The 15126-nt window shown below is 39.6% G+C and overlaps 1 protein-coding gene and 1 non-coding gene across 4 annotated transcripts in view; one reads left to right on the top strand and one right to left on the bottom strand.

Annotated features, from left to right (window-relative positions):
- MFSD14B (major facilitator superfamily domain containing 14B) overlaps nucleotides 1–15126 on the top strand; it is a 79040-nt gene that overhangs the window by 37637 nt on the left and 26277 nt on the right. For 2 of the 3 annotated variants that reach the window (XR_007146480.1, XM_047831131.1), the window contains exon 3: nucleotides 4649–4711. The exons of the other annotated variant lie outside the window; for it this stretch is intronic. Coding sequence is in view for 1 of the 2 variants with exons in the window: in XM_047831131.1 (XP_047687087.1) it covers nucleotides 4649–4711 (63 nt within the window). In the remaining variant the exon portion in view is untranslated. The remainder of the gene's footprint in view (nucleotides 1–4648; nucleotides 4712–15126) is intronic. 3 annotated transcript variants of the gene reach the window in all.
- On the bottom strand, nucleotides 515–643 carry LOC125151046 (small nucleolar RNA SNORA64/SNORA10 family). Its single transcript, XR_007146605.1, has one exon. It is a non-coding gene; the product is annotated as a small nucleolar RNA SNORA64/SNORA10 family (small nucleolar RNA).

Genomic DNA, 15126 nt, shown 5'->3' with positions numbered 1-15126 from the left:
GTTATGGTTTCCTTCACTGTGCAAAAGCTTTTTATTTTGGTGTAGTTCCAATAGTTTAAGAATTATCATTTCTAATCTTTTCAAAGGAGTTATTTTTGGTTTTGTTGATTTTCATTATTGAATGTTTAGATTTCATTTCATTGATTTCTGTTCTTTTATTACCTTATTTCATTATTTCTTTGGGTTGGATTTGCTGTTCTTTTTCTAGATTATTTTATTTTATTTTACTTATTTTTTTGACAAGTTTTAATTCACTTTATTTTTTTGTACAAAACTATGTGGTGGCCACAGCTGGAGCCTGGGTCCTCTGCACAGAGACTCTGGTGTGGGACTTTACAAGATGGTCAGTGAATTCCTGATAGGGAGACTTGGTGAATACAGTCTCTTTCCAAAGGTCAAGGGTGAGATAGCTGTAGGTCTTGGAAATGACATCAAAAGTAGCCGTGGCTAGAAAGGGGAAAACAACAGGAACAGGTTGGTGGATTCTGCTGACAACACCCCAGGTGCAGATAGAAACTGTTGCACTCCTAGGAACCAAGAGAGGCCACTTGGGGCCCGTCTACCATGCATTAGGAGGGCCTTCCTCTCTCTCTGAAAATACGCCAGCCACACACTGAGTATGATAGGGCAGAGCTGAGAGAGGTTTCTAGGTTCTTTACATGGAAGCTTAGAACATTGATTTCAGCCTTTTGTTGCTTTTCAGTTTTAATGTATTTAAAACTTTAAATTGGTCTCTAAGCATTGACGTGCTTGTACTCATGAGTTTAATGTGTTGTATCTTTATTACCATTTAGTTTCTTCTTTTTTCTGATACTTCTTGTGACTTCTTTGACTCATGGATTGTGGGAAGTGTATTGTCTTAATTTCCAAACATTTGGGGACTTTTCTAGATTGTTGTATTATCAGAGAACATATTATGAATTATTTTAGTTCTTTTAAATTTGCTGACGCTTGTTTTGTATCCTGGTATATGGCTAAGTCTTATAAGTTTTCCATATGGCCTGAAAAGAACAAGTATTCCCTAGAATAGTGTTCTCTATATGGTAAGTATGTTAAATGTGTTCATTACGTTTGATATCTTTTATGTATTCACTGGTGTCTTTGTCTACCTGTTCTGTCACCTTTCAAGAGAGATGAGTTTCTCTTCTACTTTTTGCGTTACTGTTTTGCAACTACATTCTGTATTTTTTAAGCACTGTAGTACATTGTAATATTTTATATAGTCCATATTTACCTTGATATTTATCCATTCTGATGCTCTTCCTTTTTCTGGATTTCTGTGCTTTCTCCTGTAATCAGTTCTTCAAGATTTTTCTTGTTTTGCTTAGTCTGCATAGGTCCCTGTGCAGCACATTGTTTTTAATGTATGTAACATTTTCTTGAATGTCTTGGAGGACACTTGCACTTACTCTAAAACTTTCTTCTGTTTTCTACCATAATTTGGTTATTTAGCAGTGAAGTGGATTATCTTTTCCTATTTGTGTTCTTTTTTGTGCCTTTCAGAGGTTTTCAGATTTTTGTTGAATGTTTTATATGCTTATATTTGCAAATGAGGGGGTAGATCAGAGATTGTGGAAACAAATGTCATCTGGGGCTAGGCAGGTAATGTAAACGTCAAGTGGGATAAAAACATTACATTTGGAAGATAGGCTCCATCAACCGCAGTGGCCACTGTCTGCTTACTCAGCTAATCGGTGATGTGCCAATTCAAGCCCCATGTTTTGAAATCTTCGGTTTCCTGTGACATGCTAGAAAAATCATAGGGAGTATGGTGAAATTTCCTGAAATTTACACATTGACAACTACATCACTTTGAAAAACACAAATACACGGGGCACCTGGGTGGCGCAGTCGGTTAAGCGTCCGACTTCAGCCAGGTCATGATCTCGCGGTCCGTGAGTTCGAGCCCCGCGTCAGGCTCTGGGCTGATGGCTCAGAGCCTGGAGCCTGTTTCCGATTCTGTGTCTCCCTCTCTCTCTGCCCCTCCCCCGTTCATGCTGTGTCTCTCTCTGTCCCAAAAATAAAATAAAAACGTTGGAAAAAAAATTTTTTTAAAAGAAAAACACAAATACAAATCACAAAGGGCATCGCTTTGCCAGTTTGCCACTGTGGCCTAGATTCCTCTGGTAGCTGGAGTATCGTTACCCAACCCGGGTGGAAAGCCCTATTCCTCAGAATTGAATGCAGGCATTGCTTATAGGAGCTCTTGATTTTTGACAATGTGGTTCAGAGATCCCTCTATTGTGATGAAGTGGTTTATTATTTGATTTTAAGGCTTTCTGCTACTCCTGGCAGCCGTTAACAGGCCTTGGGCACTGTCTTGTTTAATCTCACCCATTCGGTTCTGCAGGTACCCTGTGTAGAAGTCTCAGTCCAGAGAACTTTGTTTTCTGTGTTTTTTTAATTTATTTTTATTTTTTAAAATGTTATATTTGAGAGCAAGTGAGCAAGGGAGGGGTGGAGATGGAGGGCAGAGGATCCCAAGCAGGCTCCCCCTGATAGCACAGAGCCTGATGTGGGGCTCAAACTCACCAACTGTGAGGTCATGACCTGAGCCGAAACCAAGAGCAGATGCTTAACTGACTGAGCCACCCAGGCGCCCTCCCCGTTTTAAAAAATTTTACTTATTTTGAGAGAGAGCAAGCAGGGAAGGGGCAGAGAAAGGGAGAGAGAATCCCAAGCAGGCTCCACAATGTTAGCACAGAACCCAGTGTGGGGCTAGAACTCATGAACCATGAGATCATGACCTGAGCCAAAGTCAGAGGCTTAACCCACTGAGCTCCCCAGGCACCCGTGAACTATGCTTTTTTTTTTTTAATTTTCTTTCTTTGTTTCTTTAATATAATTTATCGTCAAATTCACTTCCATACAACACCCAGTCTTCATCTCAACAAGTGCCTTCCTCAATGCCCATCACCTACTTTCCCTTCTTCCCCACCCCTCATTAACCCGCAGTTTGTTCTCTGTATTTAAGAGTCTCTTGTGGTCTGCCTCCCTCCCTCTCTGTTTGTAACTATTTTTTCCCCTTCCCCTCCCCCATGGTCTTCTGTTAAGTTTCTCAAGATCCACATACGAGTGAAAACATATGGTATCTGTCTTTCTCTGTATGACTTATTTCACTTAACATAATACCCTCCAGTTCCATCGATGTTGCTGCAAATGGCATGTTTTCATTCTTTCTCATTGCAAGTAGTATTCCATTCTATATATAAATCACATCTTTATCCATTCATCAGTTGATGGACATTTAGGCTCTTTCCATAATTTGGCTATTGTTGAAAGTGCTGCTATAAACATTAGGATACATGTGCCCATGTGTATCAGCACTCCTGTATCCCTTGGGTAAATTCCTAGCAGTGCTCTTGCTGGGTCATAGGATAGTTCTATTTTTAATTTTTTGAGGGACCTCCACACTGTTTTCCAGAGCAGCTGCACCAGTTAGCACTCCCACCAGCAGTGCAAGAGGGTTCCTCACCAGCATCTCTAGTCTCCTGATTTGTTCATTTTAGCCACTCTGACCGGTGTGAGGTGGTATCTCAGTGTGGCTTTGATTTGTATTTCCCTGATAAGGAGTGACGTTGAGCATCGTTTGATATGTCTGTTGACCATCTGTATGTCTTCTTTGGAAAAGTGTCTATTCATGTCTTCTACTCATTTCTTCACTGGATTATTTGTTTTTCAGGTGTGGAGTTTGGTAAGTTCTTTATAGATTTTGGATACTAGCCCTTTATTCAATATGTCATTTGCAAATAATCTTCTCCCATTCTGTCGGTTGCCTTTTAGTTTGTTGATTGTTTCCTTTGCAGTGCAGAACTTTTTATCTTCGATGAAGTCCCAGTAGTTCATTTTTGCTTTTAATTTCCTTGCCTTTGGAGATGCGTCAAGCAAGAAATTGCTGCAGCTGAGGTCAAAGAGGTTGTTGCCTGTTTTCTGTAGAGTTTTGATGGTTTCTGTCAGAACGATGCTTTTTGATTCTTATGTTGGGCACAGATATGGAGGTCAGTAGCTTTGAGAGCAAGATACCAGGAGCTTATTTTGTAACCTGTTCAACTATGGATGTTTTTCCTCCTCCTCCAGATCTAACCTCCTCCCCCCCCCCCCATCCCCCGGCCTGATTTCTGGAAAACATACTTTTTCAAAGATCTTTTTTTTCTACTTTCACATATTATTGTTCTTCAACTGTTTTAGGGTTTGTTGTCAGCCTTTTCCCGTCTGCTGTAATCATCCAGAAGTGCCTCACTATTCTTAGCTTCCCAGGAATACTGTAAATTTAGTCTTATATCAATGAAATTTTAGGTAGAAGTACAGAAAAACAGCTGTGTGTGTGTGTGTGTGTGTGTGTGTGTGTGTGTGTGATGCTTAAAATTGGTGGTGGTGAAAGATGTAGCCAGTTAACAATTTATGTTTGCCACAGAAGGTTTTGTAAGAAAAGCACCTGAGCACCGGGATGTAAGTTCTTGCCTTATTTAGATTTCTGCCTCATTCTTTATTACACTTTCATATTTTTAGGATATTTTCCATATTTCACTGATACTTCAAATGTTTTTATTCCAGGGTTCATCTTTTTTACATAACCTAACATTAACAGAGGCAAAAACCTTTCCCTTTAATTTGTTTTTGAATTTGTCTTGATGTTTGCTTTCTGTAGGTTCTACATGAAACATTTCCTCAACACACATTCCTCATGAATGGTCTCATTCAAGGTGTAAAGGTAAGAATGGTTTTTGTGTGGTTCACAAGGAACCAAAGGCAGGAATCCTTAGTAGTTTGTTTAACTCTGGAAGTTTAAATGGGATGTAGGGAAATAATCACTATTTGTTCTGGAGACCTGAAGTGTGGGGAATAGGTTCTGCTCACATAAATGGGTTAGGAAAAAGTTTAGGGCGGAAAGCCACCCCCATGGCACCTGAGGTTAGCTAGCAAGCTATTGTAATGGGATCACAAGTAATTTGTTCTATCACCTACAGGCAATTACTTTCCATCTGATGTCAATGTACTATTGTACTTTGATCACAAACTCCACTTGCCCCCCCAGACCCTTTACACAAGTTAGTGATTACTACTTGATTATTTTCTTCATTCACCACATGTGTAAGATCTTGAGAACTCAGTCAGTACAGAGACAAAACTCCGGTTTGGACATTAGCCTCTCTCGTATTCAATTCTGCATCTGCTCTCTTGTTGGACAAGAGAAAACTCTAGACTCTTAGTCTGTGACACTAAAGCTAAACTTTTAACTGGATTATCAATGTCAAAGTGAAATGCAATCCAAGTCCATAAGGCATTGAATGGTTTACTTGTAAAAGCACTTTATAAAGAGTTTAATTTTGTGAGCTTTTAATTGCCCTGCCTGTCAACAGAATAAAATGGATAAATATTCTTGTCTTCTTTTGAGACAGATTCTGATACTGAGGAAGAAGGCAGCATCAACATTTAGTTGGCTGTATAGTCTTTTGTCAAGGCTGGTGTTCTAGTCACAACTGAGTTCTCAACCACTTCACCCTTAATACATTGTTTAAAAAAATTTTTTTTAAATTTTTATTCATTTTTGAGAGACAGACCGTGAGCGGGGGAGGGGCAGAGAGAGGGAGACACAGAATCTGAAGCAGGATCCAGGCTCTGAGCTGTCAGCACAGAGCCCAACGCAGGGCTCGAACCCATGAACTGTGAGATCATCTGAGCTGAAGTCAGATGCTTAACCGACTAAAACCCCCAGGTGCCCCGACCCTCAATTCATTATTTAAATTTTAATGTGATATTTATCAGAAAAGTTTATAAATAAGAGGTTAAAGTATAATGTTATATTCTAGTCCCACTTCACAGTATAGTACACAGGTATAGTGTCTGATTCCTTCCCAGTCAGATGGTACTGATCTTTGAACTGAGTAACACACTTAAAATTATGCCCTAATAATTTGCTGAATTTACATCTTTGAGCAGCATTATTTGTAATAAATACTGTTTATTCTTTGCCTATTTTCAAAAAGAATTTGAGAATGCTTACAATAATAACATAAGTAAAATGGCATCTTAAAGGTTGAAGCAAGAAGTTTTCAGTCCTCATTGAGAAGTGTTATCAGGAACCTGGCATGTGGTGGCACCTGGGGGGTTCAGTTAGACCGTTGATTTCGGCACAGGTCATGATCTCACAGTTTGTGAACTTGAGCCCCATGTTGGGCTCTCCACTGACAGTGTGGAGCCTGCTTGGGATTCTCTCCCTTTCTCTCTGCCCCTCCCCTGCTTGTGCTCGCTTTCTCTCTCCCTCCTTCCCTCCCTCTCTCTCTCTCTCTGTAATAAATAAACTTTAAAAAAAATCTTAAAAAAAAAAAGGAAAGAAACCTGGCAAGTGGGCCTTTAAGCACCAGTTTTAGATTAGCATAGATCAAGAGAAAAATTAAATGAGAGAAAGCATTGATAAATATACAACATAAATTTATCCTTACAGCAGATTCTTGGGGAAGTTCCTCTATGATCTATTGTCATGTGGACCAGCTACTAAAATGTGTTTTAGTCTGGTTCTGCAGAGTAAAATCAACTGGATGTATACTCTGAAGCCAAGCAGTATGCTGCACTTTGACCTAGAGACACTAACAGTGTTATTCTAAAAATATGTAAAATAAAAGGTATTTGGATTGATTCAGGGGCTTAGACAAGGACTTATGCAACTTAGATAAATATTGAACTTGACCTTATTGCGCTTTACTGGAACTTTAATGATTGGTTATTGTGTCAGAGATATGGATGTGACAGCACCTACATCAAAGTAGCTCAAATTGGATAGCTTAATGCGTGTGTAAGTACAGTGCAAGGAATGTGGCTTCAGATTGCTTCAGCTTTAAGTCTGTGTTCTGCACTTAGTACCTTTGATTTAGCTTCTCTGACCTCAGTTTCATTATTCATGAAATGAGAAAGATAAAAGATCTAACAGGGTGATGATACAGATTAAATGAGCTGGTATATAAGCTGTTAGCACAATACCTCTGAGTGCTGAATAATAAATGTTGCAAAGAGAAATATGTAAAAACAAAAAGTATTAGAAGGAAATCTTGATGACCATTTTCTTAACTATTTTTGGGAAAAGATTTTCTTTTTCTTAGAAAAAATATATAAAGGAAAAGATTGAGTCATTTACATCAGTATTTTAACTTTGGTAAGTCAAACCACCATCATAAAAATGAACAGACAAATGACAAAACGTTATTTGCAACATGTATAGTAGACGGAGGACCACATAGAAGTGCCTTCTAGGTAAAACCATAGGAAAGTTACTGATATCCCAGAAGGGCAAGGAGGGATGTAAGCTGCCAGTTTACAAAAGATGTCAGTGTAAAAATAAGATTATCACTAGTAAGCAATGGATCCCAAATGGAATGAGATTATATTTTCACATAAGCATTGGTAGAAAAGTTTAAACTGACAATAACTAGTTCAGTTTGTGGTAAATGGGGTCCCCGTACATGACTGATGAGAGAGTTAAGTTGGTATAGCTTTCCTAGAAGGCAGCGTTTTAGTAACCTCACAATATTCACTAATTTTTTTTTTTTAATTTTTTTTTTTTTCAACATTTATTTATTTTTGGGACAGAGAGAGACAGAGCATGAACGGGGGAGGGGCAGAGAGAGAGGGAGACACAGAATCGGAAGCAGGCTCCAGGCTCCGAGCCATCAGCCCAGAGCCCGACGCGGGGCTCGAACTCACGGACCGCGAGATCGTGACCTGGCTGAAGTCGGACGCTTAACCGACGGCGCCACCCAGGCGCCCCAATTCACTAATTTTAACAAAGGCTGTTCCATTTCTAGAAAATTGTTCTAATCAATAGAGTTATTCAAAGATTCAGGTAAAGGGCTGTTTGTAATAGTAAACATGGAAACCATTAAAATGGCTTAAAATTAGAAGGATAAGTACTTTGCAGCACAGGCATATGATGTAATAGCAGCACATAAAGAACACATTTCTGAAGACTACCATATAATGTGTGAGACAGAAAGGGTATAGAGCTACAGTGTGGTTTTGCTTTGGTTTTTACCAAAATACATGTGTATAAGCAGGGGGAAAACCTGATTAAAAAGGAGTCGCCTGAAGTTTGAAAGCATGTGAATGGATAATTTTTAGTTTTCTTCTTTATATTCTTTCTTTGTAGATTTTCTACAGTTAATTTATACTTTGTAAGTTTATAATCGTGATGCATGGGTGAGAAGGCTTATATTTGGGGTGACTACCAGTAAAGGATACAAGAGGAGGGGCACCTGAGTGGCTCAGTCGGTTAAGCGTCCGACTTGGGCTCAGGTCATGATCTCACGGTTCATGGGTTCCAGCCCCATGTCGCAGTCTGTGCTGACAGCTCAAAGCCTGGAGCCTGCTTCAGATTCTGTGTGTCTCTCTCTCTTTCTACTCCTTCCCTGCTCACACTGTCTCTCTCTCTCACAAAAATTAGAAAAAAAAAATTAAAAAAAAATTTTTTTTAAGTTAACATGCCAAACTAAGTTCCTGGTCTTCCCCTCAAGCCTGACCTGCTCACAAGCCTTCCTCATTTCAATTACTGGTTATGCCATTCTTGCTCGTATCAAAATCCTTGGAGTCATCTTGACTCCTTCTCTTCCCAAATCTATTCCATCAACAGATTCTGTGGTTCTACCTTCAAAGTAGATCTGTAGTGAAAACACTACCTGGTTTCAGTAGAGGTCCTGATACAATATAAGCCAGCTTATGGTATCGCTAACCAGTCCCATGCCCACTCCACTTTCTTCTCTGGCATCACCTCTGTTCTCTGCACCCCCACTGACCATAGCTTCCTCAGCTTGTGCTTGCTTGAGTGCTCTGCAGGTTCTGTTTATTCTGCTTGATTCTTTCTCCCAGATACTGGCCTCACTCCCTAACCTTTAACTCTTCACCCAGGTGTCATTTTTTAGTGAAGCCTTTCCTGTCTGTTGTCTTGAATAATGTAACCTGTTCTCATCACTTCCAGTCTCCCTTCTCTGCTTTGTTTTTCTCCAGAAACATTATAATCTCACCTCTGACATGCTGTATATTCTGCTTTATCTTGTTACTGTTTGTCCTTCTCACCCTTCCTCTTTTAGACTGGAAGCTTCTGGAAAGCATGAATTTTTGTCTACTCCTGTCCCCAGAGATTAGAACAGTTCTTGGCAAATGATAGGTGCTCATAAATATTATTGACTTAGCATTTCTTTCCAGTCTTTTTCTATGCATTTTCAAATAGTCAAGATCCAGCTCACATGGAGACTATAAGTATTTATCTTTGTTCTTGTATCAGCAGTCGCTAATGATATAATAATTTCTCCATGACATTAGAAACTATATGAAATCTAGGCACCCCTCTTTTTACACATCCTGGTATGCACAAATTCCAGTTACTAAAGTTCAGTTAAAAAATACCAGCCCATTACCATGGTATATTAACTTTGAGTAACTGCTTGCAGTAGGAACTGCTCCTGGCTCCTCAGTCCACAGGACGCTAGTAACAGATGAACATCATCATCAGTGTCTGTTCATGGCATTTCAAAATGTCAGTGACTGGTCTGAGTTCGTGCACAGACAACAAAGCGTGTGATTGTGTTGCCTTCTTGTCTCCAGTGATAAACCCACATGACAGTTTACAGAAACAGATCCGTGAAAAGGAATTGGCCAACAAGGATGGAAGGGCAGTGAAGAAATAATTACAGATAATGGTAGAAGCAATATTTGGGTAGAACCTCTGCAGAATTCTAGAAGAAATAAGCTGACAGGGGCACACAGCCAAAAGGACTTAGCAAAGATACACTTGTCGGCATAAATGAGAAGAATGGTATGATGAACAGGATGAAGGTGTCCCAGTGGAGGTGATGTCCGCAAAATGCTTCACATTAAAGGGACTCACAGAGATGGTATTTCGTGACATTGAAAACACAAAGCATAGAATGTTGAAAGTTGATCTGAATTTAGAAGAGTTGTGTGGCAGTTTGCCAGTGCATAGAAGATACTGCATATCACATGTTACTTGGCTTAGGAAGAAGGCAGGCACTGTTCAAATGACTCTTGGTAAGTTTTTATAAGGAAATAAAACACTTTATTTCTTAAGATTTTAAGTTACAGTGTAAATACTAGTTTTTGCTATTTTCATTTTGCTAATATTATTAAGAGATTATATATATAAAGATTTTAGTTTTTTAATATTTTTTTTTCAGAGAGAGAGAGTGGCAGAGGGGCAGAGGCAGAGAGAGAGAGAGAGAGAGAGAGAGAGAGAGAGAGAGAGAAAGAGAATGTGTGTGTGTGTGTGTGTGTGTGTGTGTGTGTCCCAAGCAGGCTTCACGCTCATCATAGACCCCGACACAGGGCTCGATCCCACAACTGTGAGATAATAATCTGAGCCAAAATCAAGAGTTGGACACTCAACTGACTGAGCTACCCAGGTGCCCCAAGAGACTTATTTTAACAAATAGATTCACATGACTATGGGGCTGACAAGTCTGAAATAATGTAGGGCTGACTTAACTCAGGAAGGAGTTAATGCTACAGTCCTGAGGCAGAACTCTTTCTTCTGGAAACTTTAGATTTCTTAAGGCTGTCAGCTGATTGGAGCAGCCTCCCCCGCCATATTATTAAGGGAACCCTTTATTTTAGAGCCACTGTTTTAGGTGTTAATCAGAGCTACGCAGTATCTTCACAGAAACACCCACACTAGCACTTGATTAAATAATGGTATCATAGCCTAGCCAAGGTGACTCTTAAAACTACCTGTCACATTTGTTTTAGCTACACTTTGTCAAAAATGCAACACTAAGCTGAGATGCCTTGGTTTCACTTGGCAGATGAAGTCTAGTTATGGCTGCTGGTTAATAGGAGCAGGTGGAGTGACTGTAATAATTTTCTTCATTAAGACCAATTGGTCTGATGGCCCAGTGTCTGCCTTGAAATTTCTTGAAACTTCTTTCTTTTGCATGTTTTGTATTTATTACAAAATTAGACATCTTTAGCAGTGTCCCAGACTAAGCGGGCCACATGTCCGAGTTTACACCTGGAGTGATCACTGTGAAGAGGGTGGCTTTAAAGCAGGCAGTCATGATCTTGTCTGGCTTTAACGTCACAGAAGCCGGCTCAGGGCATGGCCACAGGGGGCCACCTACAGATGGGCTGCTTCTCACTCTAGACTTGGCCATCAACTCTGATGAAGGAGAAGGCGTGTAGACCCTCTTCCGTGATGCTCTTCCAGGGGATTAAATGTCAAGTTCCTGTATTCCAAGAGCTGCTGCTCAACTGTCATCTTGCCATTTAAATGAATCAAGTCATAGCTTAGCATAAGCACATACAGAAACTTTTGGCTGATGTTTTTAAGAATTACAAAACAGAAAACCAAGATAGGTATCTTTAAAGTTTCTTCAAGCTGCTCTTTGGTGTTAGTAAGTACAGAGAGCTTTTCCTACGCACACATGTGTGCATGTGTGCAGAATAATTCTTGCTTAATTTGGACAAGAACTTGAATAAAGATTATCCTTTCTGTTATCTATAAATAAAATTATTAAACCACCTACTTGAGAGATGACTCATCCATTTTTAAGTGCAGACTTTTTATGACAGACTGCTAATTTATCCATTGAAGAAAACATGTAAGAGTACTCACAAGTAGGTAAGACTAGTTCTTAGCTTTAGGTTGGGAACCTGGAAATATTAACAGATTACTTTAATAACTGGTTTGAACTGTGGGCTTTAGGGTTAGGACTTGGTCCTGGAGCCACCGCACACTGAGCTGAATGCTGCCTCTGCCGCTATGAGCCTCAGGCCAGTTGTTGGCCCTAATAGCATCTACCTCACAGGGGAAGACGTGTGAAAGACCAGGAGGAGTTTGGCAAATGTGGATGCTAGCTGTTACTGTTGTTATTACTTTAAAACCTATACTGAACTTTCTTGGAATCAGAATTGGAAGAATCAGTAGCCCTACTACTTCTAAAATTAAGGAAAAGTCTTTTTACTTATGTTTTATTTACAACAATTTATTTCACTTTAATCTGCGTTTGTTTCTTTTATTGAATATTCCCTACTTCTCTCCCTTTACCTCGGAACAAGACAAAACACCCTAGCCCTCCTGCCCATATTGTTCTTTCCCTGAAGTCTCTGGCATCAGCTGTTCTTTGATCCTTCTCCTGCTTTGCACATTCACTCTTCCAGACTTTAATTGAATTAAAATCACTTTATATATCACATTTCTCATTTGCCCTCTTGCACTGATGGACGTGTACCCTGGGAAGGGAGGCTCTGTACTGTGCAGGGTCTCTGTGGGTCCTTGGTCAGAAAGGTGACCTTGTTTTAATATTGTTTTTATGTGAAAATATTCTTTTAAGTTTGTTTATTTTGAGAGAGGGAGGAAGGGAGGGAGAGAATCCCAAGCAGGATCCATACTGTCAGCCCAGAGCCTGACAAGGGGCTCGAACTCACGAACCATGAGATCATGACCTGAGCCGAAATCAAGAGTTGGATGTTCAACCGACTGAGCCACCCAGGTCCCTTTATGTGAAAATACTTGTCAATTATATAAATAACACAGTTCTATTGAAGTAGGATTTTTGTCTTTCATCTTTTAAGAAATGCAAGATAAAAGTCATTATTAGTGAATTACTGTATGAAAGATCAAAATGAACCTAACTTTGGGGTAACCAAGTACATGTCGCAAGTTCCTCATTGCTTATTAAAGAATACTGAAAATTTGTCATAGAATGTGAACTTTTTCATGGAAAAGTTTTTAGCAGTAGTTAAAAGACTTTGTATTTTATTCTTCATTGGTGCCAGTGCCCCCTCAAATGCATTCGTGAGGTTAATTATACTGTAAAGGAAAACAAAAAGCCGTCTTTAGTTTTAAAAATATTCACACAAACTGTTTTAGTCAAATATTTACCAACAGGAAAACGTACACTTAAAACTTCTGTGATGGCTATATTAAGTGTAAAATTTATGCATGGGTGCTTCAAATGAGTTATATTTGTCATTCTTTGTATACTTCAAAATGTTTATTGGATAATTGTATTTAATTGAACAATAAACTCTAATTGCTGTTTTGTCACTTTAGAGGCTAAAGTCATGTCAGAATTATTGGCCAGTTAATTATGCCACCTTAAACACCTGTGTCCACTGGGAAGCTAACTTACTGATGTGTCTGTGCTGAACCGTTGGTGAATTTCACCATCTGTGCCTGGACACCTGCACATCATGTTATATCTAGTCCTGGTTGGGTTATGATAAGCATGGCATCAGCTGACCCTCATTATTTTTGGATCTCATATTTCCAGTCCACCTACTCGCTGAGTTTGTGGCCCCCAGATCAACAAACCAAGAGTTAGATGCTAAGCTGACTTAGCCACCCAGGTACCCCACCACAATCCATTTTAAAACATTTTCATCACCCTGAAGAGAAACCCCAATTCCATTAGCAGTCCCTCCCCATTTCCCCGGGTCCCTCAGACCCTGGCTTTTGTGGTCATTTATGCACTGGGGTGAGGGGAGAAGTGTGAGTGCCCAGCCATTTGTTCGAACTTCCATCTACTTGTTTCAGGTCTTATCACCGTACATCTGTCTTTCTTGTGGTCCACTTAGTGCCACATATTTTGCATCTTTGTGCCTTTTATTGGTGATTTGGCTGTTTAAAATGTCCCTGTGTATAGTACTGAAGTACTGACTACTATCTTGAAGTGCAAGAGGTCTGTGATGTGCCTTACAGAGAGAATGCTGCCAGATAAGCCTCATTCAGGCATGAGCTGTAGTGCTGTTGACTGAGAATTCACTGTTCATAAGTCAACAATGTGTATTAAATAAAGTGTCTTTAAACAGAAACACACGTAAATCACGGTCGTGTGTTGATCAGTAAATGACAATAGGTGACCAGAGGCTTGCAGGAACCTGACACTGTTTCCTCGAGGAGCAGTCGTTGCCTATTCTGTAATTCAGTGTTTGTGGCAACCTTACAGAACATAACTGCTGTGAATGGTGGGAATCAGTTGTATTTCTGATGGAGATGAGGGCTCTGAGGTCTGCCTCTCAGGTCTGTCTGGTGTTAAGTTTTAAACATTTTGTTCTCATTTGCAAATTGTATCCTGCATCATTAGTACTGAAGAAGTACCTGCCCAATTCATCAGGGTACAAATGTCCTCAATCTGCTGCTCTGACAATGTGCACTAACAGAATTTCAGGCCAGACTTGTAGTGAAGAAGTACCTGGGAGAGGAGAAAGTCTTTGATTTTTAGGAAATTCAGGTTTTCCAAAGAGGCAAGTACAAGTTGGCCCTTGAACAACCCGGGTTTGAATTGCATGGGTCCCCTTGTACGCAGGTACTTTTCTTGTTTTTGACAAATGCAGTACAGTACTGTAAAATATATTTTCTCTTCCTTAAGGTTTTCTTAACCTTTTCTGTAGCTTTATTGTAAGAATATGGTATATGATACATAAAACATACAAAATATTGTTAATTGTTTATGTTCTCAGTAAAGCTTCTGGCTAACAGTCAGCTGTTAGTAGCTCACTTTTGGGGGAGTCAGAAGTTAGATAAGGAGTTTTGACTGCATAAGATGGTGGGTGTTGGTGCCCCAATCCTTGTGTTCTTCAGGGGTGAACTGTATGAGATTGTATTTTAGCATCTTAATAAAGTTATTTTCAGTATCTATTATTGTTACTAAGAATTTGATTTGAATAATATTTTTAATGGATAGATTAAATTACCACTTAAATTCATAATCTCGAAGATAGTACATTTTTTCTGTTAAAACCATGTATTATTATTTTATTCAAAAAATTTTTTAATGTTTGTTTATTTTTGAGACAGAGACAGCATGAGTGGAGGAGGGGCAGAGAGACAGGGGGAGACAGAGAATCCGAAGCAGGCTCCCTGCTGTCAGCACAGAGCGCAATGCAGGGCTTGAACTCAGAAACTGTGAGATCATGACCTGAGCCGAAGTCGGAAGCTTAACCGACTGAGCCACCCAGGCGCCCTAGCTATGCATTATTTTAAATATAGCTTTAATACTTGGCCTTCTCCTGTCTTTTGTTTAAAAATGGCATACATTCCATATTTTAAAGCGTTGTGTGAAGTCTGGAATCAGAACTGTCCAGAAACTTTCCCAGAGCTCTTTAAAGAGTTTTTGTTACTAG

This window comes from Prionailurus viverrinus, chromosome D4, assembly GCF_022837055.1.
Source record: "Prionailurus viverrinus isolate Anna chromosome D4, UM_Priviv_1.0, whole genome shotgun sequence".
In the NCBI taxonomy this organism is placed as follows: Eukaryota; Metazoa; Chordata; class Mammalia; order Carnivora; family Felidae; genus Prionailurus; species Prionailurus viverrinus.
This window is presented reverse-complemented; position numbering and strand designations above follow the sequence as displayed.